A 27,626-nucleotide genomic window follows, 5' to 3' on the forward strand; every position below is an offset into this window, starting at 1 on the left:
TGGGGGGGGAAAACGGAGCACCCGGAGGAAACGCACGCAGACACGGGAGAACGTGCAAACTCCACACAGACAGTGACCCAAGGCCAGGAATCAAATCTGGGTCCCTGGTGCTGTGAGGCAGCAGTGCTAACCCACTGCGCTGCTCTTTAAAGTTTTTATAGGTATATTGATTTTTATATGAAGCTGGCTTATTACATGTGAGAATGTAAGTTTGCACCTGAAGATCTGCCCAGTAGTTAGGATTATATTCACTGGAGTTTTTTTTAGTTTATTAGTGTCCCAAGTCAGCTTACATTAACACTGCAGCGAAGCTACTGCGAAAATCCCCTAGTCGCCACACTCTTGTTCAGATACACTGAGGGAGAATTTAGCACTGCCAATGCATCCTAACCAGCACGTCTTTCGGAGTGTGGGGTGAAATCAGAGAGGGTGGCAACAATAACTTTGAAATGGAAATGGATGGAATAACGAACAAAAACAGTTTCAGAATTCCAGAATCACAGCACACTTTAATTTCAGAACCAGTCTAAAATGAGGGAAAGGACAAGTCTAAATCCAAGACCATTTATTTTTTAATATCCAATTCTTATAATAAACAGAACTTCTTGTTACAGCCTGAAGCATATGGCCTAACATTTATCCCACTACAGCAGGACTGGATATCCTGTATAAAACTTCCAGTGCATGCATATAGTTGCTCAAGATATACCAGTCTTGATCACTGCTTGCCCCTGGTTTTAGGAAATACCACCTCTGGAATCTGGAGGTTATTGTGAACAGGAGTAAAGGTTTAGGCAGATACCACAAATAAAAATTACAAAGTAGGGAACTTCTCACGCATATACTTGGAACCATCATACCACAACTCAAATTCAAGGTCAAAAGGAATTCTGCCCTGTGATAGCAGGAATACTGCCTCGAGAAGAGGTATCACATCACAAATTCAAAGTGACAAGCATTACTCACAAAGGTGCATTAAGAGCCAGCAGCATGCGTGTTTTTCAGAGCTGATTTGGAAGATATGCTTAAAGTATAACAGTATCCCAAAAAAAGAAAAAGACCAAATGAAGTGACGCCTGCTGAGAGCATAGAATATTCATTTTTAATCAGCTAGGAGAGTAGTTTGACTTGACATTCTGTACATCCGAGGGTAGACTCAACTAGCTCGCTAAAACAGAAAGCCTCTTGTGGAATAAATGAATTATGGGTAGCAAGCATCAATGCACAAATGTTTTGCATCTTCTCAGGAAGATGCATGTGAATTTTTTAAAAATTCATTTATTTGTGGGATGTGCGTGTCACTGACTCGGCTGTTTGTCTGTCCCCAATTACCCTCAAGAAGGTGATAGTGAGCCACTATCTTGAACCCGCTGCAGTTCCACATGGTGTAGGTCCACCCACAGTGCTGTTAGGGAGAGAGTTCCAGGATTGTTATTGGACAGTCAGTCAGTCCATGTGGTGTAGGTACACCCACAGTGCTGTTAGGGAGGGGGTTCCAGGATTTTGACCCAGTGACAGTGAAGGAATGTTGATATATTTCTAAGTCAGCATGGTGAGAGACTTGGAGGTGAACTTCCAGGTATCTGCTGCTTGTTCTTCTACATGGTAGAGGTCATGAGTTTGGAAGGTGCTTTAGCACCAGAGTGCTGCATGGGGTGCCAAAGGGGGCTGCTTTGTCCTGGATGGGGTTGAGCTTCTCAAGTGTCGTTGGAGCTGCACCCATCCAGGCAAATGGAGAGTATTCCATCACACTCCTGACTTGTGCCTTGTGGATGGTGGACAGGCTTTGGGGAGTCAGGAGAGGAGTTACTCACTGCAGGATTCCTAGTCTCTGACCTACTCTGGTAGCCACAGTATTGATATGACTGGGTCCAGTTCAGTTTCTGGTCAATGGTAACCTTCCCCAGAACGTGGAAAGTGGGGGATTCAATGATGGTAATCGCAATGGAAGTCAAGAGGTGATGATTAGATTCTCTCTCTCTTTGGAGGTGGTCGTTACCTGGAACTTGTACGGAGTGAATGTCATTTTGCTCCAAGGTTAAGAAACTGTGACATTTCCCCGCTCAAACACTGACTCTCACGTCAGCGAGTAGGGTAGACAGCCAAATCCAGGTGCCACAACTTGCAAACCAGTCTAAGAACACAATGATTAAACACATCCATATCTACAGTGTTCTTACTGGTTTTAAAATAAATGTGCTCGGGACTGCCTAAGCTCCCCCAGCACTACACTCAACACATGGCCTCAGAAGCTCCGGATACTCTTACCAGCATATCATTTCCCACAGCTGTCACCTTGTGGCCCCTCGAAGGAATTACCCATTCAGTGCCAAATCAGCTTTAGTTTTGTACTCTGGACCTTGCAGATTAGTCACTGGATTTAGACAAATCAAACTCCACTGCATATCAGCAGAGATTTTCACATCAATCTGGACTCAGTGAGCCCATTTAAGGTTTTTCCTTATGTACAAATAAATGATTTGGACTTTAACGATGTTATGAACAAGTGCTAACCAGCTGAGGAAATAGAATTATGGGCAGAAGGGAAATTGAAGAGTCAGCACCATCAGAGTAATAAGATGTAAACAGACATTGTGGATCAGATCGCGCAGACTTCACCCAACAAGTGTGACCTAACACTGCCGTATCAGTCCCACAAGCAACCACATTTTAAAGTTTATTTGTTAGTGTAATAAGTAGGCTTACATCAACACTGCAAGTAAGTTACTGTGGAAAACCCCCTATATTTTACTCAATCCTTCAGGCCAGGGCACAAGACATCTCCCACCATGGGACTACAGTCAGTGCTAAAGGTCTTGGACTTGAATTTAAGATGGGGAAAATTGACCTACATTTGAAATTAGTCAGAACTGCACAAAGGGTGTGCAGCACAGAATCAATATCAGCAGACCTAGCCTACACATCTTTGGTGTGTGGGAGGAAATGTATATATATTAGAGTTTATGCCCCAAAGACACCTCCTTTCACCCTACTGCGCACGTATTAGGAGATGTAGGCCACTTGGTCCTCCAAACCTGCCCCTGCCATTCAATAAGATCATGGCTGATCCGATTGTAGAAGCCTCCCACCTATCCCTGTTAAGCTTTCACTCTCTCGTTTATTAAGGATCTATCTACCTCCATCTTACATGGAAAGGCTGTGTTTGCTGCCTTTTGAGAAAGGGTTCCAGAGACACTCTACCCTCACAGAGAACTGTTTTAAACGGGTGACTCATTTTTAAAGTGACCCCTCGTTCTAGATTCTCCCGCAAAAGGAAACATCCTCTCCACATCCACCCTGTCAGTACCCCCCAGGATCATATACATGTTTAAATCATGTAACTGCAGCAGATACAAACCAAACCTGCCCAACCTTTCCTCAAGACAACCCACCCATTGCAGCTATTGGTCTGGGAAACTGGGGGCGACTCGCTGGCACAGTGGTTAGCACTGCTCCCTCTCAGCACCAGGTACCAGGCTCAATTCTGGCCTTGTGACTGTGTGGAGTTTGCACATTCTCTATATGCGTGGATTTACTCCAGGTGCTCTGGTTTCCTCCCACAGTCCAAAGATATGTGGGATTACAGGGGTAGGGCACAGGAAAGAGCCTGGGTAAGATACTCCATCAGATAGTCAGAACAGACTTGATGTGCTGAATGGCCTCTTCTGCACTGTCAGGATTCTACGATCACCGTTTCAAGATATCATAGAAACTAGAAGCAGGAGTAGGCTATTCAGCCCTTCGAGCCTGCGTCGCCATTCGTTTTCATGACTGGTCAAATTCAATATCCTGATTCTCTCTCTTCCTCCTTCCACCACCACCGCCGCTGCCGCCTCCCTCCCCCCCCCCCCCACACCCACACACACACTATCCCTTTAGCCCCAAGAGCGATATCTAATTTCTTCTTGAAATAACAACGTTTTGGCCTCAACTTTCTGGGAGTGAATTCCACACATCACCCTCTGGGTGAAGAAATTTCTCCTCACCTCAGTCCTAAAAGGACTCCCCCACCGTTGGGAACATTCTTTCTGAATCTACCCTGTCTAATCCTGTTAGAATTTTATAAGTTTCTATGAGATCCCCTCTCATTCTAAACTCCAGTGAATATAATCCTAACCGACTTAGTCTCTCCTCATATGACAGAGCTGCCATCCCAGGGATATCACAGAATCCCTACAGTACAGGAAGCGGCTATGTAGACCATTGAGTCTGCACTGACCACAATCCCACCCAAGCCCTATTCCAGTAACCCCACATATTTACACTACTAATCCCTGACACTAGGGTCAATTTGGCATGGCCAATGCACCCTAACCAGCACGTCTTTCAGACTGTGAGAGGGGGGGGGGGGGGGGGAGAGCCGGAGCACCCAGAGGAAACCCACGCAGACACAGGGAGAACGTGAAGACTCCACACAGATATAGTGACCCAAGCTGGGAATTGAACCCAGGTCCCTGGTGCTGAGGGGCAGCAGTGCTAACCACTGCGTCACCGTGCCCCCTTCTATTCTTTTCTCCCTCCTGCATCTACCTAGCTTCCCCTAAAATGCATCCATGTTATTCACTTCCAGTTACTGCTTGTAGTGGAAAGTTCCACAACACTACCAGCCTCTAAAGGGATATTTTCCGACATTCCCGGTTAGATTTGTTCGTGACCAACTTATACTTATGGCCCCTCATTTTGTTCTCCCCCACCAAGGGGGACATTTTGAAGTTGACTTCATCAAACTGCTTCACAATTCTAAAGAGTTAGGCCACCTCCCAGCCTATCTTCGGCTTAAAAATACAGAGAGAGTATATTTTAAATTAAAACGCAAGTTTTACAAAATCGAACTCTTGCTGCCCCGATGCAACGATTACTGCTGTCAGCCTCCAATGACCAAGAAGAATCCTAAAATCACAAAACGCAGTTTTCAACAAGTGGCCAATCCAACTAAAACAAAAAGGAACGTGTCAATGGCTTCATCGCACATCAGTTGAAATGATAAGTAAGCCAATTAGGTGTGATAAAATGGCTGACTCACACATGCTCATTCCATGCTTGCATCATTGCAAGCTTGGTATGGGCTCCTGCTCTGCCCAAGACCGCATGGAACTACAAAGGGTGGTGAATGTAGCCCAATCCATCACACAAACCAGCCTCCCACCCACTGACTCTGTCTACACTTCCCACTGCCTCGGGGAAAGCAGCCAGCATAATCAAGGACCCCACACACCCCGGACATTCTCTCTTCCACCTTCTTCCATCAAAAAAAATTACAAAAGTCTGAGGTCACGTACCAACCGACTCAAGAACAGCTTCTTCCCTGCTGCTGTCAGACTTTTGAATGGACCTACCTCGCATTAAGTTGATCTTTCTCTACACCCTGGCTACGACTGTAACACTACATTCTGCACTCACTCGTTTCTTTCTCCCCTATGTACGCTATGAACGGTATGCTTTGTCTGTATAATGCGTAACAATACTTTCCACTGCATCCCAATACATGTGACAATAATAAATCAAATATTATAAGCTGATCTTTCCCTATACCCTGTGACTGTAACACTACATTCTGCACCCTCTCCTTTCCTTCTCCCCTATGTACTCTATGAACAGTATGCTTTGTGTCTGTATAGCGCGCAGAAAACAATACTTTTCACTGTATCCCAATACACGTGACAATGATAAATCAAATCAAAAAATAAAATGGACAACACCACATCTTCCATAAACAAATACAGCATTAGAGACTAGATTCTTAGTTTCTTTTCTTGCTAGTTCACTTCTTAAGCTTCAGAATTATCAGGCAGCCATTCCCCAAAACCAGAATGGCCGCTGCATAATTTGATTTTGGGTTACCAAAAAAAAAAGGATGAAGTGGTCCACTCAGACTGAGCTGTACCCGTCACTGGTTCCTAAACAGAATATTCCACTCCCCTGCCACACCCCACATCGTACAGCAATACACAGATACACATTTACCTGTGGACGTGGCGACAGGATTCCCTCCTAAACCTGGCAGCGACCCCACAGCAAGATTGGGAAAAGCCACATTTAGGTTTGGGAAATTCGGTAGGTTGGTAAACGCAGGCGGCGCAGTTATCAGACCTAAAGAAATTAAAAAAACATAATACATGGGAGTCACCATGGAGGTTTACGTTCATCGGTTCAGGTGGAGCTGTCCCATTGGTTCAGTTCTCTCCTGTCCCAATACTGTTTAGTTTATTAGCTTATTTATGTATTAGTATCACGAGCAGGCTTACGTTAACACTGCAATGAAGTTGTTGTGAAAATCCTCTAGTCGCCACACTCCTGTTCAGGTACACTGAGGGAGAATTTAGCTCGGCCAATCCACCCTAACCAGTATGTCCTTCGGACTGTGGGAGGAAACCGGAGCACCCAGAGGAAAACCTATGCAAACATGGTGAGAATGTGCAAACTCCACACAGACAGTGACCCAAGCTGATAATCGAACCCGGATTCCTGGCGCTGTGAGGCAGCAGTGCTAACCGCTTGCCACTGTGCCATAGTCAGCAGAGAAATGCTCAAATGTGCTGCATTTGCACAACCGCCTGGGCTCAAATGCAAAACCAATTTGCAATGCATTCAGTCCCCTGCCATGCTGCAAGGTGGCTAGAGTGTTTCACTCTCCTGTTGGCAAAACCTCCCCCCAACACATTCACTAAGAATAGGGAGGGTACAAATACACAGTAGCACCACTATAATATGGCAGTCACCAAACAGGTCACAGAAAACCCATTCACTACCCAGTTACTTCTTTGGGTGTGAAAAAGCAGAGATTTTTTTTAAAAAAAAGAACTGCATATATCAAAGTTCTAAAGGTATATCTGCATGCTCGCTGGAGGGGAAATAAGGCTCATTCTAAATGGTGGTTCAGCTTCTAAAATCCTGTAATATTGTAAAGGTCAGCACGGAGAGAAGAAGTGGGTCAGAGTTCCATATCCAAGTTGGGCTCAAACATAGAAACACTGAAGACAGGAGCAGGAGGCCATTCGGCCCTTCGAGCCTGCTCCACCATTCATCATGATCATGGCTGATCATCCAAATCAATAGCCTAATCCTGCTTTCTCCCCATAACCTTCAATCCCATTCGCCCCAAGTGCTATATCCAGCTGCCTCTTGAATACATTCAATGTTTTGGCATCAACGACTTCCCGTGGGAATGAATCCCACAGGCTCACTGGGTGAAGAAATGTCTCCTCATCTCCGTCCTAAATGGTCTACCCCCAATCCTCAGACTGTGACCCCCGGTTCTGGACTCCCCCCACCATCGGGAACCCCCTCCCTGCATCTACCCTGTCTAGTCCTGTTAGAATTTTCTAAGTCTCGTGTCCTGCGCAGCTCCAGGTTGGAACCTGACCTTGTAATAGTCAGAGGTGCACACTGCCTAGGAAACAACACAAACCTGGCTAGCAAGAGGATGGAGCAGCAGTATCGCAGCTGACCGAGACAACAATGGCAGGACAAACATCAGCAATGCACAGTTCCCCACAGAGCCTGGGAGTGGAGGGGCCAATGTTCACTTGGGAAAACAAGGAGCTTCTGCAAGTGAGATTACAGATTGGCCAAAGTTGGGAAATATTCCAAGAGATTTGACTTAATAAAAGATAAGCAACATGGAATAGGAGATTGGGTCACCGTGATGATAATGGACGAGGTGCAGACATTGGTGAGAAAGGATCGCAGACTCAGGAAACCCAGATACAGAATCAATATGGGTAGAGCTACAAGCAACATGGAGATCCAGGATGGGTACAATTGAGTTGGCAGCACATTTACACACTAGAGGGGAAGGGAGTTGGCAAGGAGGGAAGCATCAAGGGATTTTTTTTTAAATGATGGGTGATGACAGCAAATTTGAAAGGGGGAGGGGGTGTGTAGTACTGCAGGGGGTGGTGGAATGGAGGAAGGAAAGAGAGAGAGAGAGAGAGAGAGAGAGAGAGATCAGCTAATGATGATCAAGAATAGAAATTAATTAGTCAACAGTTAAGTGAGAATACGGTTGAGGGAGCAGGAGGTGTGCCTCGTGGACAGGACAGGTATGGAGAGACCACCTGCATTCAGATTGGGCCAGAGGGAGAAAACAGGGAAAAAAGGAGCAGAGTTTCTGCAGAGCTCCTTCCTCAAACAATTGGTTTGCACACCTACAAAAGGAAGGAACTATTTCTCGAGCTAGTTATGAAATAATTAGGCAAATGAGTTAGTGCAGATGGACAGCTTGGGAGCCAATGGACCATTTCAGGGTCAGGGTCCAAATAAAAAACAGGAGCAGCGAGTTGAGGTGAAGAGAGAAATTGACATTCAGGGCTGTCAATCAAAGTAAAGTGAAAGTAAAGTTTATTTGTTTGTCACAAGTAAGGCTTACATTAACACCATAACGAAGTTACTATGAAAATCCTCTAGACACCACACTCCGGCACCCGTTCAGGTCAATGCACCTAACCAGCATGTCTTTCAGACTGTGGGACGAAACCCATGCAGACACGAGGAGAACACGCAGACTCCACACAGACAGTGACCCAAGCCGGGAATTGAACCCAAGTCCCTGATGCTGTGAGGCAGCACTCAAATGGCACAAAATCCCTCTTGTGCCACTCAAGACGGATTTTGAAAAAAAGACGACAACATTATAGACTAAAAAGGAAACCAGCTAAAGTTCCAGAATATCACAGAGGAATAAAAACATTAGAAATCTAAAACTGAAGCAGAGAGCATGAGGCCTAGAGGCATGATACAAATAAACAAGAATGAGACAAGAGGAAATAGCTGGATCAAAAATATTAAAACACAGGATTGTACAAGTATCAGTAAACAGATCACTTAATTACATTGCATACAACTCAGTAATGGGTGTGCTTTCAGAGAATACAGGATGGTTTGATGAAGGAGAAAGGAGAGGGGTAGATAGAACCAAAGAGCCTGCATTTGATAACTCTAAATTCACTAAGGATAGAGAAGTTAGGTGATCAAAAGAAGAAATAATGCAACATGGGAACGAGGTAGGCACGTGGGATTAGGATTACTCATGATAAACACATTAGACGGGCCAAATAGCAATCGCAATATGGAAACAGGCTATGTAGTTCTATATATTGGGGTTGAAAGACAAGTTAAAAAACAGGTAGAGGGTAAAGCCATTCAATTCCCTCATCTGCCAAAGCAACTTTCTATCCCCCACATCTCTTTTTCCACAGCAAGGCAAAAGTGAGGTCAACATAAGGGATGGGGAAATTGCTGGATATCAACAAGAGAAGCTCCACATGGGAAGGACAAAGACCCAAAGCAAGCGGCTAACAACTGACTCCACGGTCAGTCAGCAGCAAATGGAGAGCAAAGGAGAGACTGAGTAGACTGGGGCTATACTCATTGGAATTTTAGAAGAATGAGGGGAGATCTTATACAAACATATGCAATTATGAAGGGAATAGACAAGACTGAAGCAGAGAGGTTGTTTCCACTGGTAGGTGAAACTAGAACTAGGGGGAATGGCCTCAAAATAAGGAGAAGCAGATTTAGGACTGAGTTGAGGAGGAACTCAACCTGTGGAATTCCCTGCCCAGTGAAGCAGTTGAGGCTACCTTGTTGAATGTTGTTAAGGTATAGATAGATAGATAGATAGATTTTTGAACAGTGAAGGAATTAAAGGTTAATGGTGAGCGGGCGCGCGCAAGTGGAGCTGAGTCCATGAAAAGATCAGCCATGACCTTATTGAATAGCGGAGCAGGCTCGAGGGGCCAAATGGCCAACTCCTGCTCCTAGTTCTTATGTTATCTCCTTAAAAGGAGAAAGGTAAGTAGCTTAAATTAACGTAGAATCCCTACAGTGCAGGAGGAGACCATTCAGCCCATCAGGTCTGCACTGACTCAGCAATTTACCCAGGTCCTATCCCTGTAACTCCATGTATTAGTCCACCTAACCTAGGCATCTTTGACACTAAGGGACAATTTACCATGGCTAATCCACCTAATCTACACATCTATGGACTGTGGGAGAAAACCCATGCAGACACGGGGAGAACATGCAAACTCCAGTGATCCAAGCTGGGAATCGAACCCAGACCCTGGCGCTGTGAGGCAGCAGTGCTAACCACTGTGCTACCATGTCTCCCCTTGTGCAGAAAATACCATGCAACAAATACAGAATATGGTGCAACTGCTAAACACTGATGGGTTATTCACAAGGAAGTCTAACTGCACCATCGAGCTGGGCATACCTGGCACAGTAGTGGTGATGGCTGCATTGGCCAACGACACAGTGAAGGGTTCATTCAAAGGGGAGGGGAACAATGGAACACCCGCAGAACCTGAAACAAGGGAGTTTGAATTTAGAGATGTAACATTAAAGCATTTACCAGAAGAGATAATGTGTACAGGTACCAGACCCCTTATACGACATCCCAAAATCCGGAAGGAGTAGAAAACCGACCTCAGTCGAACCTGATGCCCCAGGTAGCAATTTAAACAAAACCCTTTCATACTTTATATTAAGTAGATGCTTGGCATAGGACCCAAATTCCATAAAATTCCTCAAACCAGCACACGGATTTCTGGATAAGGGGTTTGGTACCTTTATTTAACATCAGTATTTCATTCCCTCCTTTTAGTATTTGACAAGATTTTTTTCTGAAATGTAAAATCTTTGCATTTCATACCATTTCTTTGCAAAGGGCACGGCAATTTACAATTTTATTCATTGATTTGTGTTTTGATTAGCAAGTAATGATGACAGACAGACTGGAAGAAAATAAGGCAAAACACAACGATCAGATCAGTGATGACAGGCATTGTCACATGCTTCTAAAACTCCAGCCCTCGAAATGTGCACTGTTCCTCACAGTGCCAGGGACCCAGGTTCAATTCCAGCCTCAGGTGACTGTCTGTGCAGAGTTTGTACATTTTCCCCATGTCTGCATGGGTTTCCTCCGGGTGCTCCAGCTTCCTCCCAGAGTCCGAAAGAGATGTGCAGGTTAGGTTAATTGGCCATGCTAAACTGCCCCTCAGTGTCAGGGGATTAGTGGGGTAAATATGTAGGGATAGGGCCTAGGTGGGATTGTTGACAGTGCAGACTCAATGAGTCGAATGGTCCTTCTGCACTAGCAGATTCTTTGAAATTCAGCGCTCTCAGTCACACCGAGTAAATCCTCAGAACTTCAATAAGAGCTTGCATTTGTATTGCACTTTGTAATGTCACAGGTCTTGTGCGGGGGGCGGGGGGCGTGATGGGTGGTGGGTTTCAGCAAAGACAGGAATGAATCAAAGTAAAGCGGTTTAGGGAGAGAACTCCAGGTAGGAAATGGATGGCTGAAAGCTGTGTGACTAAGTTGAGGCCATCAGAAGGACTGCAAAGGCGGAAAGAGTGAGGGGGCCACGAAGGGCAAACTGGGACTTAGCACTGGAGGAGGCTGCAAGAGGTAGGATCGGACAATTTTAAATGGAGACAACACGTTCTGAATTTGATGCATCATTAGGCAAGGAGCCAATAGAGTTCACCAAGATTATCGGCGAGAGCGTCTTACTGTGGAACAGACTGCAACTTTGGAGGAGATGGGAGTCAGTGGAGGTCAGGGAGCATTGGAGAAGTTTATCGGCAGGCAGCAATGAAAGCAAAGACAAGCATTGCAGTGAGGGAAATAGTACAGGCAATGGTATGGAGGTGGAAATGTGCATTTAATAATGGATAGGAAAAGGAATCCGAGATTTAGCACAGGATTAAACAGGATAATGAGGCCATACACTGGGGATCGTGTGTGGGGCAAAGGCTCGGAATTCTGGTGGAAGCCAAGTAAAGTGAATTTGCTTTTCCAAATATTCAAATGATGTCAAATCAGTAGTCTGACAAGAAAGGCAACTGCATAATCTGGTGGTGGTAGCAGCAGAGAGATGTGCAATTCAAAGTCCATCTCAATCCATATAAAACTCAAGTGGAGAGTTAGAATTCTTTGAAACCATTCTGGAAATGGATGCACTTGTCAATACCCTGCATCACCCAAGAGTGAGCAACCACAAGGTGCCGTTTTAGAAGGCTGTACAGAGAGCGTTCTTACATCTCTGATTGCCCCCCCACAAAGTACCCAAACAAAATAACTTATAAAATCCCTTCAGTGCAGAAGGAGGCCATTCAGACCATCACATCCACATTGACAATACAATCTCACCCAAGCCCTATCCCCATAACCCCTTGCTTTGCCCTGACACTAAGGGGCAATTTAACACAGTTAAAACATCTAATCAACACATCTTTGGTCTAAGGTGCAATTTAGCATGGCCAATCCACCTAACCTGCACATCTTTGGACTGTGGGAGGAAACGCACACAGAGATGGGGAGAATGGGTCAACTCCACACAGACAGTGACCCAAGGCTGGAATTAAACCTAGGTCCCTGGCACTGTGAGGCAGCAGCGTTAACCACTGTACCACCGTGCTGCTCTGATGGGACAGCCTCTGGGTTTTTCCCCCCGTAGTCACTAGGATGCCCCAAGCTTTAATTTAGCATGACCTGTCATTCAAATCAAACTGTGATCAAACTTCCATTTGCCAGCGGAAAGAAAACAAATTTCAAAAACCCACCATTTTAAAAAAGCAGCAATTTCCATTGATTTCCCATTCCAGTCACTACAAACTGCGGCAGTGGCTCAGGCAGTCAGTAACAGCAACCGGCCATCCACAAAACCGACAAGACCAAACTCCCGTCACTACCCGAACCCATGCAACTTGAATAATACGTCGGGAGATTAAAATAGCAATGAGGTCAGTCAGCATCTTTTGGCGAGAGAAACAGAGTTAACTTGGTCAGGTCTGAAACCCAAACTGACTAGCTGTTACAGATTTGAAACACAAACCATTTTAGATGCTGCCAAACCTGTTGTTATGCATTCCCAACATTTTGAGGGGCTCCCCCCCCCAGAATCTCAGCAGAGTATTTTGGTTTTGTATCATTATCACAAAGTACAATTGGGAGGTGAGTAATTCTGTAATTTTCTATTTACTTCAGCGCCAACCTTGGAGCTACTAGAGGTAAAATAGCCTTACCAATGCCGCAAGTAGAGAAACAATGCATTACTGACTGGATGGTGCAGTGTACCCCCATGCTAGTTTGGATCTCAGGAACAAGGGCTCCAATTCAGCCCGGGTTGAAAGGAAAATCTCAACTGTACAAGACTCTTGCACAAAATTAATCCTGGCAGACTCTAAACGGACAGAGACACAGTGCCAAACTGGCCCAGGTAAAAGGGAGTCTCAGCGAACATCAAGTATAGCCATGTTGCGGACAGCAAGGGTCAGATGCAGGCATTTGGCACTCGAATGCAATAAACAGAAGGACAACTCTCCTACTGTCAGCACCCCTCTGAAAAGAACCAAACTTCTGTGGCTGGCTGCATTGCTGGCACAGCTCCCTATTGCAAGGTGCAGCAAAATTAGATGCTTTCTATACGGCTCACAAAATGCACAGAGCCGTATCTATCTGCCCGTATGATGCAGGATAGGACCACGGTTGAAAAGAATGCCAAGGAGGAGGATGATGTGAGTCAGGAAAACTGCAGATTGCAGGGCAGAGGAAAGATAGGTACAGCTTTGGGAGAGAGGGAATTAGAGCAAGAACGTGGTGACTCGAGAAGCAATTTTCGCAATAAGCAGCAGCCGACATTAAGAAAACTGGATGTCCTGAAATTTTTCAATTTGTTGCACAGTTAGCCAACAGCAAATTGATTTATAGCTTCCAGATGGAGAACGGTTAAAACACAGAGGATAATCGGATCAAGGTGCAGAGATGTAATCTCTCGGTCTGGGGTCCATACACTCACTGTAATTGCACCTTCCTGCCAGTGGCAGCACTGCAGAGTCTCCATGAAGGAGGGAAGTAGACAAGCGGAGCCCAACAAGGTTAATGTAGGCAGTTTCAATGATAAAATAACTCCCAAGTCAGGCTTGACAGCAAATGCACACACATACACAATTTGTGTTATTGAACAGGAGTGTGCGGTGACCAAGAGAAAGCCAAACTTTTGGGTGACAGGAAACTACTTGGACAAGAACTAAAGAATGCTAACTGGTTGAAGGAGTCAAAGGTAAGAGTTGTTTAGACCCAAGGGACAAAAAACTTTGAGAAACTAAATGAGATTTTGACTGCTTCAGCTGTTACAACGCGAGAGGAATGAAAATGTTGAGCAAAGCAGATGACCCAGAGTAAGCTGATCGACACTGAAGTTGAATCATCAGCAAAATAGGGCTGTATGGTGCAGCAAGTGACAAAAATTGCTTCTTGGCCTTTTGGCCAAGATCAAGTGTCGTTTTGGCATCTTGCACTTGGTCAAAGTCATGAGGTTACACTGATGCTTCATTTGAAGCAATTTTCTAAAGCAGCATCTCAGCCTTTTGGCTAAGATGCAAATGAGATTGAGCCTTGGAGAAGGCGCAATGCCTGCTCCAATCAGCTTGGATCACGTAGATCAAGCCCAAGACAGGAAGCGGTGAGCCTGTCTGTCAGCTTGGATCGGGAATGTCCCACTGCTGAGACTTTGAATTGGATTGAATTGAATTGGTTGATGGGTTTTTGATAAGAGAGGGGATTAAGGGTTATGGGGAGAGGGCGGGAAAGTGGAACTGAGCCACGACAGATCAGCCATGATCTTATTGAATGGCGGGGCAGGCTCGAAGGGCCAGATGGCCTACTCCTGCTCCTATTTCTTATGTTCTTATGTTCTTATATAAACCAAAAAAAGTGACAAGGGACAACTGCAAGAGGGGAAACAGAACTGCCAACATTAGGAAAATTACTCACCAGGCTGCTATACAGCATTTCAATTTTCAAAACAATACCTTCTTAAAAATACATTTGCAGGATCCGGATGTCACTGGAAAGGCCAACAAGGTTGCCCACCTTGGTGCTTTTGAGAAGGTGGAGCACAAATCTCCAACATCAGGGAATTTACTCAGACTGCTAAATTACCATTTTTTAAAATCTTAAATGCCTGACGTTATATCAGGTGTGGGTGCCACCCAACATTTATTTGCCCATTTGAGAAGGTGGTGGTGAGCTGCTGCAGTCTGTATGGTACAAGTTTATTTCTTTTTATTAGCATCACAAGTAGGTTTACTGTGCAGTTACTGTGAAAATCCCCTTGTCACCTGTTCGGGTGCAAAGGGAGAATTTAGCATGGCCAATGCACCTAACCTGCACATCTTTGGACTGTGGGAGCACCCAGAGGAAACCCACTCAGACATGGGGAGAATGTGCAGACTCCACACAGACAGTGACCTGAGCAGGGAATTGAACCCAGGTCTGTGGCGCTGTGAGGCAGCAGTGCTAACCACTGTGCCACCATGCCGTATTTTAGCTAAGATCAAGCGTAGTAACGACATGCTGTGTTTGGTTGAAGTCATTAGTTACGTTTCAGCTTCATTTGAAGCAATATTTAAAAGCAGCATCTCGGCCTTTTGGCCAAGATGCAAATAAGATCAAGCCTTGGAGAAGGAGCTATACCTACTCCAATCAGCTTCGATCATGTAGATCAAGCCCAAGACAGGAGGTGAGAGCCCTGTCTTGTCAGTTGGATCTGGAATGTCTCAACTTGTTGAGACTCTGAATTAGACTTGATTTGATCGAATTGGAATAAAAACAAAACAAAATAAATAGAGACAGGTGTCCAGGATTTTGACCTAGCAATAATTAAGTACATTTCAAAAACAGTTGTCAACCCAGAATGCAAATTAAAAGTCTGACCATTAACTCAGTGGTTGGTAGGGGGAGGGGGGGAAATGAACTCTGACTGATTAGGTAAAGCAATGTTTTAATTTGAAAGGAGAAATGGTTTAGGACAATTATTATTCATCAGTCTATAATGGGGCACCTTATTGAAGGCCTTTTGAAAATCCAGATAACCCCCTTTTACATTGGCTACTCTGCACACAAACAAAAATCAATAAGGTTGGCCAAGTGAGATTGTTCTTTTTGAAATCTAAACTGACTCGAGGACGTTATTAAACTTGCAGAGTGGATAAACAACAGCAGAGTTAAATTCACGGCTAGATTATTGTACGTTTTGGCAGAGGGAAACAGAGGCCACTTATTACTTAGGTGGTCTGTGAATAGGTGAGGTTGAGGAACAAGGGGATCACATTACAGCTCTAGAATACAGATGCAAGTAGAAAAACAGACAAACTGGATATTCAGCCCAAAGTAAATGTTATAGTCATGTCAAGAGTTCATAAATAGTCATTAGCAGTTCTTGAATAAAATGCAGTACTTCACTACATGAGATTGCATTAAAGGATGATCAGTGCTAACGTACTGTTTTCCGCCCCCCGTGTTTGAGAAGCTGAGGACTTGCAATAAAGATCAAAGTCAGTCTCAGACCATCATTAGACACCTGAACCGGTGTCATTAATTCCCTGGGGTTGGCAATTAGCCAACATCCCATCACATACAAGTACAGTGAAGTAACTGGAAGAACAGCAAGGTTGTGGGTCTCCAATTCAAGAGCTACATGGCTGGGAGCTGAACAGAAAGGCAAAAGTGCACACTAGCATTCCACGTTGCAGCACTAGCATCTTGAGGGCCACAAAAATTGGGAGTGAAGTATTTACTGTCAAAGGCAGCCACATCGTTTGAGCCACTGCAAGTGGAGCGAAGAGAGTCCAGCACACAACCGTCGGCTACCAGTGCGGGAGGCAGTAACCTCCAAAGTCACAAGACAATAAGTTATCTACACATGCAGTCACTCACATGTAGATCCACAGGAGCAGCCACCGCCCAGGATAATCAGAGAAACCCCAACTAGCAATCAATGCCAGAATAGGGAGTGGGTGGTGACACTGAGACAGGAGGTCAGAGTTATTGCTGCACAATTTCTCCTCTTCCTGCAATATTTCTTTAACAGCAAATTATGGGAGCACAACAGCCCCTTCTGCTCCCAGTCTTGGGGCTGAGTTTCTCCTCTCCACCTCCCCCACCAAAGCTAGCAATATTGTCTCTTCAAGAGACATGGCTCACCCCAGTTCCTTTCTGCTGCAAGCGGCTGGTAGTGATTTGCCAGCTGTGAACCAGAGGCTGTGCAGGAGAGCTTGCCATTCACATTCCCAGAATTCTGCTGTCCATTTTGGTGCCTGTGGAAGTTTGCTCCACTCATTTCCACAAGGTAAAGCCTACAGTTTCTCCAATCACCACTCTCCGAAACCTCTGGCCCAACCAGCAGCTCGGGCAATTAATCCCAATTAATGTGTCCAGACTCCCCAGGCCAATCAGATTTTCCAATTAGTTTACCAATTTAGATCTTTTGCAATCCAATTAGCAGTACAGTGGCACAGTGGTTAGCACTGCTGCCTCACAGCGTCAGGGACTCAGGTTCAATTCCTGGCTTGGGTCACTGTCTGTGCGGAGTTTGCACGTGCTCCCCATGTCTGTGGAGTATGGGAGGAAATCAGAACACCCAAAGGAAATCCACAAAGATGTGTAGGTTAGGTGGATTGACCATCTAAATTGTCCCTTAGTGTCAGGGGGACTAGCTCAGGTAAATGCATGTGGGATCGGCTTGGGTGAGACTGTGGTTGGTGCAGACTCGATGGGCTGAATGGCCTCCTCCTGCACTGTAGCGATTCTATGATTCAGTTAGATGTTAATGCTGCTGGGCTGGACAGAAAAGGTTGTGTCTGGAGTTTGTGTCACAAAATCTACATTCTGAATGGCAGCTATAAAATGTAGGCTGGGCATTGCACTTTAGGAAGGATATATTGGCCTTGGAGAGGGGTACAGTGCAGATTCACCAGAATGGGTTAAATCGGGAGGACAGTTTGCATAAACTAGGGCTGGGATCCACCGCAGAAGTCCATTGACTTTTGGCAGGATCACAGCAGCAGCTGGGCTGGAAAATCCCACCCTGGGATTGCATTTGCTTGAATATAGAAGATTAAGTGATGATTTGATTGATGCACTTAAGATAGCTGAAAGGGTTGATAGGAAGCAACTACTGCCCTCTGGTGGGAGAGTCCAGAACAAGGGGGTCGAACCAGTTAGGGGGTAATGACAGGCAGCACATCCGCATTGTGGAAATCTGGAACACCCACCCCCTGGAAAAAGTGGCTAAGGCTGGTGCTCAATTGAATATTTCAGAATGGAAATAGATTGATTTATCTTGGGCAACGGGACAGGATTACAGGTCCAAAGTGAGTAAATGGAGTTAAGATACAGATCAGCCACATTCTAATCAAAGACAGAACAGACCCCATCCAGAATTGCCTTTGAGAAGACGATGAGCTATTTTGAACCACTGCAGTCCACGTGAAGGTGCACACAAGAGTGCCGGGAGAGTGTTCAAGGTTTTTGAACCAGGGATGACAGAAGACAGGACTTGCATTTGTTAAGAAGGAGCACGTGAAAAGAGGCTGAAGTTGTTTTTCACCAAGTCTGACAAGACAGCAGCTTGGGCAGTCAAGGGGGCACAGGGCTCATGGCCGAGGGGCAGAGGGCCCACGTCAGGTTGCAACAGATGACAGCTTCTAATTTTGCCAAGAAAGGCAATTCAAACATTCCCCCTCCGAGGAGAGCTTGTGTGTGGGATAAAGCATTGGCTCTCTTGCATCACGTCAGTAAATGTAGACTGCTTACTCATATTTCACAGCCTCCAGCCACTGACAGTCAGTGTTGCTTAACTGCACCCAGTGATCAGATCTGAATGGATTACAAATGTAGAAGTTCAGACAGGTTCTAGTTTTGAGTTATTTCTATTTTAGTGGAAGCTAGTGAAAGATTTGTAAGACTAGAAGTATGCACATTTTCTAAGATTATTTAAGAAGTGCAAACAATTATTTTACTGAAGTGAGAATCAGCTCATATGGAAGATATTGGTGCCAATAATTGCGTTTATGCAGCAGTCTTTCCAGCTCGTTTTCCCCCAGTTCACAGTAATCTCCATTGGATCACTGAATCCAGGAATATATTAAATTAAAATAATCTACAAAGGAGATATCAAGTATTGCCTGGATCACATACAATTATATTTCTCCTCAAGGTCAAAAGAGACTAACACATCCATTTCCAAACACACGCTGATGGCACCACGTTTCTTCACCTCACTGTACTTCATTACCTCTTAATGAGTTGGAGCAATTCCCCAACATCCAGTGTGCGATGAGCAGATATTTGCTCCAATTGAATATGGGGAAAATGGAAGCCATTGTTTTTGGCTGCTGTCTCAAAGTCCGCACTCTATCCATCCCTCTTGCTGGTGATGGAGACTGAACCAAACCGTTCACACCTTTGTTATTTTGGATGCCAGAGATAAGCTCACCATCACAATTACACAATCACCAAGACCACCCATTCCCATCTTCATAACATTCCCGCCTCACTCTTCAGTTACCAATATCCTTATCCGTGCCTTTTGTTGCACGTTGACTGGACTATTCTAGCATACTCTTGGCTAACCTCCCAAACGCCAGCATTCATCAACGGGAGGTCATTTATAACGTTGCTGCTCACATCTCGATATGCACCAAATCCCGTTCACCCACCACTCCATGCTCACTGACCCTCACCAGCTCCTGTTTAAAAATTCTCATCCCAGTTTTCAAATCCCTCTTGGCTCTTCCCTATCACAATAATCTCCTCTAGCCCTACAAACCTCTGGGATATCAGTACTCCTCTAATTCCAGCTCTCAAGCTTCCCCAATTTTAAAATTGGAGATGTGTATAGAACTTTGGTGAGGCCACAGCTGGAGTACTGGTCGCCACATTATAGGAAGGATATGATCGCATTGGAGGGGGTGCAGAGGCGATTCACCAGGTTGCTGCCTGGGATGGAACATTTAAGTTATAAGGAGAGGTTGGATAGGCCTGGGTTGTTTTCATTGACAATCACCAGGCAAGACTGTTCCCTTCCTGTTGGCGAACACTTCAGTGGTCACGGGCATTCAGCCTCTGACCTTCGGGTAAGCATTCTCCAAGGCGGCCTTCACGACACACGACAGCGCAGAGTCGCTGAACAGAGACTGATAGCCAAGTTCCACACACATGAGGACGGTCTCAATAGGGATCTTGGGTTCATGTCACACTATCTGTAACCCCTGTGACTTGCCTGGGTTTGCAAAACCTCACTTACTGTACTGTCTGGAGACAATACACATCTCTGTAAACTGTGATCAGTGCTCCTTCCACTCACATTGTCAGCCACTTCAGGTCTTGAACAGCAGGTCAGGTGTAAGGATTCACATTCTAATCAGTAATCTCTAAACTGTCTGTGCTTTATATGCTCTGTCTGAGGCCAGAACTCTCCATTCACCTGACGAAGGGCCTAACCCCGAAAGCTTGAGAGTCTATTATGAAATAAATCGGTTGGACTAAAACCTGGTGTTGTCAGACTTTTTACTTTGTTTTCATTGGAGCAGAGAAGACAGAGAGATGACCTGATCGAGATGTACAAGATTATGGTGGACATGGACAGAGAGGATAGGGAGCAGCTGTTCCCCTTAGTTGAAGGGTCAATCACAAGGGGACACAGGTTCAAGATGAGGGGCAAAAGGTTTGGGGGGACATGAGGAAAAACTTTACCCAGAGGATGGGGAGGTTGTGGAATGTGCTGCCTGGGAGGGTGGAGAAGGGTGGTCTCACATCCTTTAAAAAGTATCCGGATGAGCACTTGGCACGTCATAACATTCAGGGCTATAAGCCAAGTGCTGGCAAGTAGGATTGGGTGGGGGGTTCAGGTATTTGTAATATGTTGGTGCAGATTCAAAGGGCCTCTTCTGCACTGTATGATTTGATGGAAATTGTGTTACCATTTGTAACTGGTGCCTTCAGTTGATTAGGCCCGATGCCCCAGAATTCTCTCCCTAAACCTCTGCCTCTTCTACTTCCCATGCCTCCCTTAAGATATGATGTGGAGATGCTGGTGTTGGACTGGGATGGGCACAGTAAGAAGTCTCTCAACACCAGGTTAAAGTTCAACAGGTTTATTTAGAATCACGAGCTTTCAGAGCACTGCTCCTTTATCAGCTGTGTCACTACACTCCTCAAAACCTACTTCTTTGACCTAATATCTCCAGTCCAAAGAGGTACGGGTTAGGTTGATTGGCTATGATAAATTGTCCCTTAGTATTAGGGGGGTTAGCAGGGACATACATGGGGTTACGAGGATAAGGCCTGGGTGAGATTGTCGTCAGTGCAGGCTCGGTAGGCCACACTGTCGGGATTCTACGATTCTACGTGGCTCAGATTTTGTTTTGCTATGCTTCTGAAGCATCTTGGGAAGTTTTGTTACGTGATTAATATTTGGCAGATTACAAGATGTGGTTTCCTTTTTGACAATTCTGCATCTGCCTTTTCAGGTTTTGGCTTTATGTTTGGAATAAAAAATGATGCACCAAATGTCTCGTTTTTTTTGCCTCGACTTACAAGATAGAGTGATCAGCATTTCTGAAGCTATGGCCAAGTCCAAGATGCTGTGCCACCTAGAGGGATTGACGTTCCCATGCACCCACTGCCCTGGTCCTTCTCAGTGGCACAGCATGGGTTTGAGCAGTGCTGTTGAAGAGGCCTTGCACGGTTGCTGCAGTGCAACCTGTAACTGTTGCAGCCACAGTGCATGCGCCGATAATGGAGAGCACAAACAAAAGGTTAAAGGGCACTTTGCGTCAGTAGGATGCCCCCACCATTGTCATTGGTTCCATCCACAATAGTACTGTAGAAACCTGCCTGCAATTTAGAATGGGACTATTTCCATAGTGCTGCTGAAATCACTACCTGACGTAAATGCTACCATGAACGTAATTCTGCCAGTACCTGGTGTGAATGCGCCTGTGACTGAAGGAGATGTTGTTCCCAGCCTGAGATCGGTCAGCTCCTTTGGCAGGCCTGAGGGCATGTTACTCATTGCAGGCGCACTTGGAGCTGAAAGAGGAACCTACAAAGAAAAGAAACTTTAGAACATCGCCCTACATGTGTCATTACTAACATGGCAACGAGAGGGAGGAGAAAAATGCATATTTTGTTCCAGGCAGAATGAGTTCCCCAGGCTCACATGAACTGGTTTCTTTGCCTCCTGAAAAACAGTAAGTGGGTGCTGATTCAGTTCATGAACTGACCAATATGGATTTCACACACAATATATTCACACCACATCCAAAGAGGGTAGGTTATGGAAACCAGTACTGCCAGGTATCATTTTGATACCATAGGCAGAACAGGGGAGATCTCATTCCACCTTGTTCTTGGCATCCATACTTTGGTCCCAATTCCCTGCAGGATTAAGGCTGTTCCTTGCTTGATGCGCCAAGCACCGCGTTTTGCGCCTTGGTACCATTTTGAGCGCAGAAAATTACTCCATTATTCTCAACAGGAAGGCATCCCATTCTGAAGGGGACCCTCTGTGACTACTTTGTCCATATCAACATCTCAAAAGGCACCTCCAAAAAAAAAAATGAAGCAGCCCTTTTCCTTCAAGCCTCCATTCTGCCAGGACAACAAAACTAAACTCGCCAGTAATTCAGTCCCGCTTTCTGCACAGTTCCTATTAGTACAAGGGGCTAATTTCGCAAAGACAAACCACATCAGCAGTGCTGGGAGGACACACGCAATCAACTGCCACTAGAACTGTTCACAAGTGGCTTAACGTGCAATAAACCCATGGACAAGGCTTGATTCTTTTCTCTGCTGTGTTAGTTGCTCTCACCTTTCCCTATTGTCAAACAGCCAGCTGATATTCGATAGCCCAGAGTCATACACGAAGAATGGCCACTCTGGCCAGGTACTAGACTGCATCAATGTCCCCACTTCTGGGAGGCAATCAAGCAAGCTCCAGGAGACTAGCACTAGGGGCCAGATCAGAAAAAAAATCAAGGTAGCCTAGACCCTAACTTCTTACAATTTGGGCATTATGGCAAGCATAAGGTGTTTCACTCCAGGTATTATTCAAGTGACCTACTAGGAAGCTTTTATTAAAACAAAATTTAAGAACACAGTTACAATACAATAATACCAACAGCTCATGAGCTCTCTAAAGGTCTCAAGCAGCAGACAGTTTGATTTCTCTGTGTAAGCCCAGCTTCACCCAGTCACCTGATTTTTGTCAACCTAAAAAAAGCCCTACTCTGCAAAAACCCAGGGGTTAAAAAAAACACTAAACACAGAACAGCATTAGTCCAGATTAAAACAAACATTCTAGCAATTAGGAACAATTATGCTGCTGCAGTAACAATACAGGGCTGCCAAATACAGACCCAGCAGCACCAGTGCTAGAACAAACTCTGCACAGAAACATGATTCAAATACATTTCTTAAAGGCAGAGTATCGTCAGACGAGGTTACCCATCAATTCTCAGAAACAGAGGACTATACAGGACTGAAACAAAAATCTTCATGTAGATAGAACATTCACACCTCCTTCTTCATAGCCACTTCAAGTGTAGTTACCATTAATTGTTCAGGTTGGAAGCAGCAATTTCATACTAACAGCAATGATCAGACAAATCTATTGTAGAGATGTTGGCTGATGGATAAATAATGGTCAGGGCACCATTGCTCTTCTTTCAATGTCATGGAACCATGTCCCCACAAGGACCTCAGTTTAGCATCTACTCTGAAAGACAGCACAGCTGGCAATACTTCCGCTTTACTCACTGCACACTTTATAGAGATTTTTCATATATCCAGCAAGCCAGGATGTCCCTCATCATTGTACATATACTCAATATGAAAGGAAAGGCCAAGCCAGTGCTTCACTGCACTGCAACGAGGACAGTTCAATAACATTGGACTTAAACTCCAATCTCATTCCTACAAAAACTATTTGCACCGTTTTTAACCCCTTCCACAGCTACACGACTTGTAATAAATACTTCTCACTACTCAACTCAATCCCCAACCTATTCTCACAGTATAAATGATTGTTCATTTCCTATGACATACAGACCCTCACAAGCACTTCCCCCAAACATTTTATATACAATAAATTACACTGAAATGCACTGGCAAGTCATGATAGCAAATGCAGCAAGCCATTTTGCGCGCACAAACAGCGACTAGATGAGTGACTAATTAAAGCAGTAATGGATTGGGAAGATAGATGGTCACATCATCTGAAGTAATCCTATCATTAAGAAAAAATACTTGTATTTATGTAGCGCCTTTCATGTCCACATGATATCCCAAAGTACAATGAAGTACTTTTGAAATGCTGTCACTGTTGTAACATTGGAAACATGTCATTTTGCGCATAGCAATCTCGCACAAAGAGCATTGCAATCTTTCCGATAACCTGGTTGCGATATGTTGAGGAATAAAATTTGCCTGGGCACCAGAGATAGCTCCTCTAGTCTTCCACAAAGTAGTGCCATGGGAATTTTCATATTCACTTGAGAAATAGATTAGCATTTTACCTGAAAGACGGCACTTCAGACAGCGCAGCACTCAGCACTGGAGTGGCAGGCTCGATTTACATGCTGAAGTCCTGGAGTGGGACTCGAACCTCCTGACTCAGAGGCAAGAATGCTGCTGTCTCAGCCAACAGAGATGGCAAATAGGGCTATGATTTAAGTGGGTCACTTAGGAGCACAATGACAGATTAGGAGGATAATGAAGGAATTGCCAAGGTGAAAAGTTACCAGACAGAAAATTGCCAGCCTAATTTGACTCGCTTTAATGCAGCAATACTAAACATCTCAGATACAAGCAGACACATTACCTCTGTGACTCCATCTTTTATGGTGCTTACCATCGGACTGGAAGGCAGGCTAGTTCGGAGAACTGGAGATAACTTTCTCTCTGTTAGATGCTTATGGATTGGTATCCGGTGCAGATATCCATAGCCAATCCCACAGCCTAGACTGGAAAAGAGAAAAAACAGTATTTAGAACACATGCCTCATTAATTTGCACACATTAAGAACAAGGGACTTAGGAGCAGATGGCCATATGGCCCTTTGAGCCTACTCCACCGTTCAATAAGATCACGGCTGATTGGACATGATGTGGTTGCAGTCACAACTCCACTCTCCCCACATAATGCTTGACTTTTGCCTTGAATAAATTCAATGACCCTGCCTTCACTGCATTTTGGGAAGAGAATTTCACATACTAACAATCCTCAAAAATGTTCACCTCACTTCCACCTGAAAAGGAGGACTTCATATTCTTAAACTGTGTCCCCTGGTTCTAGTCTGTCCCCAACAAGGAGAAATGTCGTCCCGAGATCTACCCTCCACTGAGGATCTACGTTTCAATAAGATCACCTTTCATTCTTCTAAACTCCAATAGATATACTACCCAACCTTTCATAGGATAAGCTCTTCATTCCAGGAACGAGTCAAGTGAACCTTAATCTACTGCTACTTTTTTTTTTAGAAACAATAAAGGAGATCAAAACTGTACATAGTATTCCAGATGTGGTCTCACTAATGCCCTGCACAGCTTCCCTCCTTTTACATTCCATTCCCCTTGCAATATACACCAACATTCCATTTCCCTTCCTAATCACTTGCTATACCAGCGCATTAATCTTTTTTGAGATTCGTATACCAGGACATTCCAGACTCCACTGTATCAACAATCTCTCTCCCCATTTAAATAGCACACTTTTTCTATTCTTCCTGCCAAAGTGGACAAGTTCACATTTTATTCCATCTACCAATTTTTAGCCCAGTCACTTTCCCCATCTATATCCCTTTCAGACTTCGACTCTTCTTGATAACTTACTTATTTTATCTAGGCATTATCGGCAAATTCAGCGACCATACATTTGGTCCTGTCATCTAAACCGTTGATTATAGATTGTAAATAGTTATAACCCAGCACTGATTGCTGTGGCATTGCAATTATTACAGCTTACGAACCCAAAAAAATTTATACCTACTCTTGACTTCCTATTAGCCAACCAATCTTTCATCCTATGCTAATATGTTACCTCCTACACCATATTCTCTTATCTCATGTACTAACCTTTGAAGCAGCACCTCAGTCAAATGCCTTTTGGAAATCCCATGTACACGACATCTCTAGGTCCCCCTTGGTCTACCTTGTTACTTCAAAATCTCAACACAACTTCCCTCGCACAAAGCCTGATCACATTATGATTTGCGAAGTATCCTGCCATAACCTCCTCAATAATGAATTCTAGCAACTTCCTCACGACAGATGTTAGGCTAACTGGCCTGTAATTTCCTGCATTGTCTCCCTCCTTTCTGGTGTTATATTAGCTGTATTCCAATCCGCTGGGAGCTTTCAAAAACCATCACATCCTTCCTGAAGTGTTGTGCCCAGAACAGGTTGAAGCATTCCATTCTTGCGCATCTGTTCTACACCCTCTCTAAAATCATCGCATCTTTCCTGATGGGCCCAGAACTGGGAGATGATGTGGTCACTGGTGGGTGGAGAGGAGGGGAGTCACAATGATCAATCATGTCGTGAAGCTATGAGACTGGCTTGGTGGAACAACTGATATTTACTGGTTTGTCAATTTGATACATTGCCATGGCTTGACTTTTCTTATCTGCTATTCTGTCAGAGCCATCAGCACACATACATTAATTACAACTGAGCTGCTACCTGGGGCAAAATGGTGACACGGTGGTTATCACTGCTGACTCAAAGTGCCAGAGACCTGGGTTCAATTCCGGCCTTGAGTGACTGTGTGGAGTCTGCATGGGTTTCCTCCCACACTCCAAAGATGTATAGGTAAGGTGAATTGGCCATGCTAAATTGCCCCTTAGTGTCCAAAGACGTGTAGGTTAGGCCATGGTAAAAATGTGTGTGGGGTTATGGGGATAGAGTGGGGGAGAGGGGCTGGCTAAGACACACTGTCAGTTAGTGCATACTGAGTGGGTCAAATGGCCTCCTTCTGCACTGTAGGGATTCTGTGATATATAGCATCTCTGGTTGTAGAGTGGTGCTCAGCGTAATATCAGAATGGAAAGGTACAGGTTGCACGTTGTAAAATTAAGAAGGACTGAAAGTCTCAGCACAACTTAGATTCTGAACCTTTTTTTTTTAGAAACAAGCTCCAGTTTGGGGTAACCTGAAGAGACAACTTTTGAAAGTTAAATACATGTGAGCAAAGATTAATAACAATATATTATTTTAGTTCTGTCTCCAATAAATTAACATACCCTAGGAAGATCAAATCCTGTTTAACCCTTTGCCTAACAGAGGTTTGGTACACTGGTATTGCTGGACCAGGTATGATTCTTCCAAAGACGTTTGTACTGACAAGTTAGACTGGTGGTTTAAGAAAGGTAAATCTGACCCTGGCGTACCTGCCCTCTCCACCCCATGCACTGTTAGGCGTGATAATCACCTCCCTACAATTGTCTGTGTCAGTGTTGTACACATAAATCTTTAGTGGCTTTCCATTGTGGGATTCGATCAAAGAGAACAAATCTTCAGACTAGAACAGAAAGAGAGAGAAGCAGGTTAAGTCAGTGCTCCAATTCACCCCGTCCCCAATGCATTCCTCAACAGAGTCACAATAACTGAACAGCTTTTCTTCTTCAGCCCAACACACATGCAGATTAAAAATGCAGCCATTTGGTTTGGTCAAGATTGCTTCAGTAAGAAGTCTCAACACCAGGTTAAAATCCAACAGGCTTATTTGGTAGCAAAAGCCACTAGCTTTTGGAGCGCTATCCCTTTGTCAGGTGAGC

The 27,626-nt window shown here is 44.6% G+C and overlaps 1 protein-coding gene across 4 annotated transcripts in view; it reads right to left on the reverse strand.

The window, feature by feature from the left end:
* LOC145361992 (Golgi reassembly-stacking protein 2-like) overlaps positions 1-27,626 on the reverse strand; it is a 45,704-nt gene that overhangs the window by 3,944 nt on the left and 14,134 nt on the right. The window contains exons 5-9 of one of the 4 annotated variants that reach the window (XM_080217998.1): positions 27,240-27,370; positions 24,705-24,816; positions 21,776-21,896; positions 10,217-10,306; positions 5,965-6,090 (exon numbers count right to left, since the gene is read on the reverse strand). In XM_080217998.1, coding sequence (XP_080074124.1) covers positions 5,965-6,090; positions 10,217-10,306; positions 21,776-21,896; positions 24,705-24,816; positions 27,240-27,370 — 580 coding nt within the window. The remainder of the gene's footprint in view (positions 1-5,964; positions 6,091-10,216; positions 10,307-21,775; positions 21,897-24,704; positions 24,817-27,239; positions 27,371-27,626) is intronic. The other 3 variants (XM_080217999.1, XM_080218000.1, XM_080218001.1) reach the window with 3 other exon arrangements.

The sequence above is a fragment of the Carcharhinus amblyrhynchos genome, chromosome X (genome assembly GCF_965287045.1).
Source record: "Carcharhinus amblyrhynchos chromosome X, sCarAmb.v2.hapA, whole genome shotgun sequence".
Classification (NCBI taxonomy): Eukaryota; Metazoa; Chordata; class Chondrichthyes; order Carcharhiniformes; family Carcharhinidae; genus Carcharhinus; species Carcharhinus amblyrhynchos.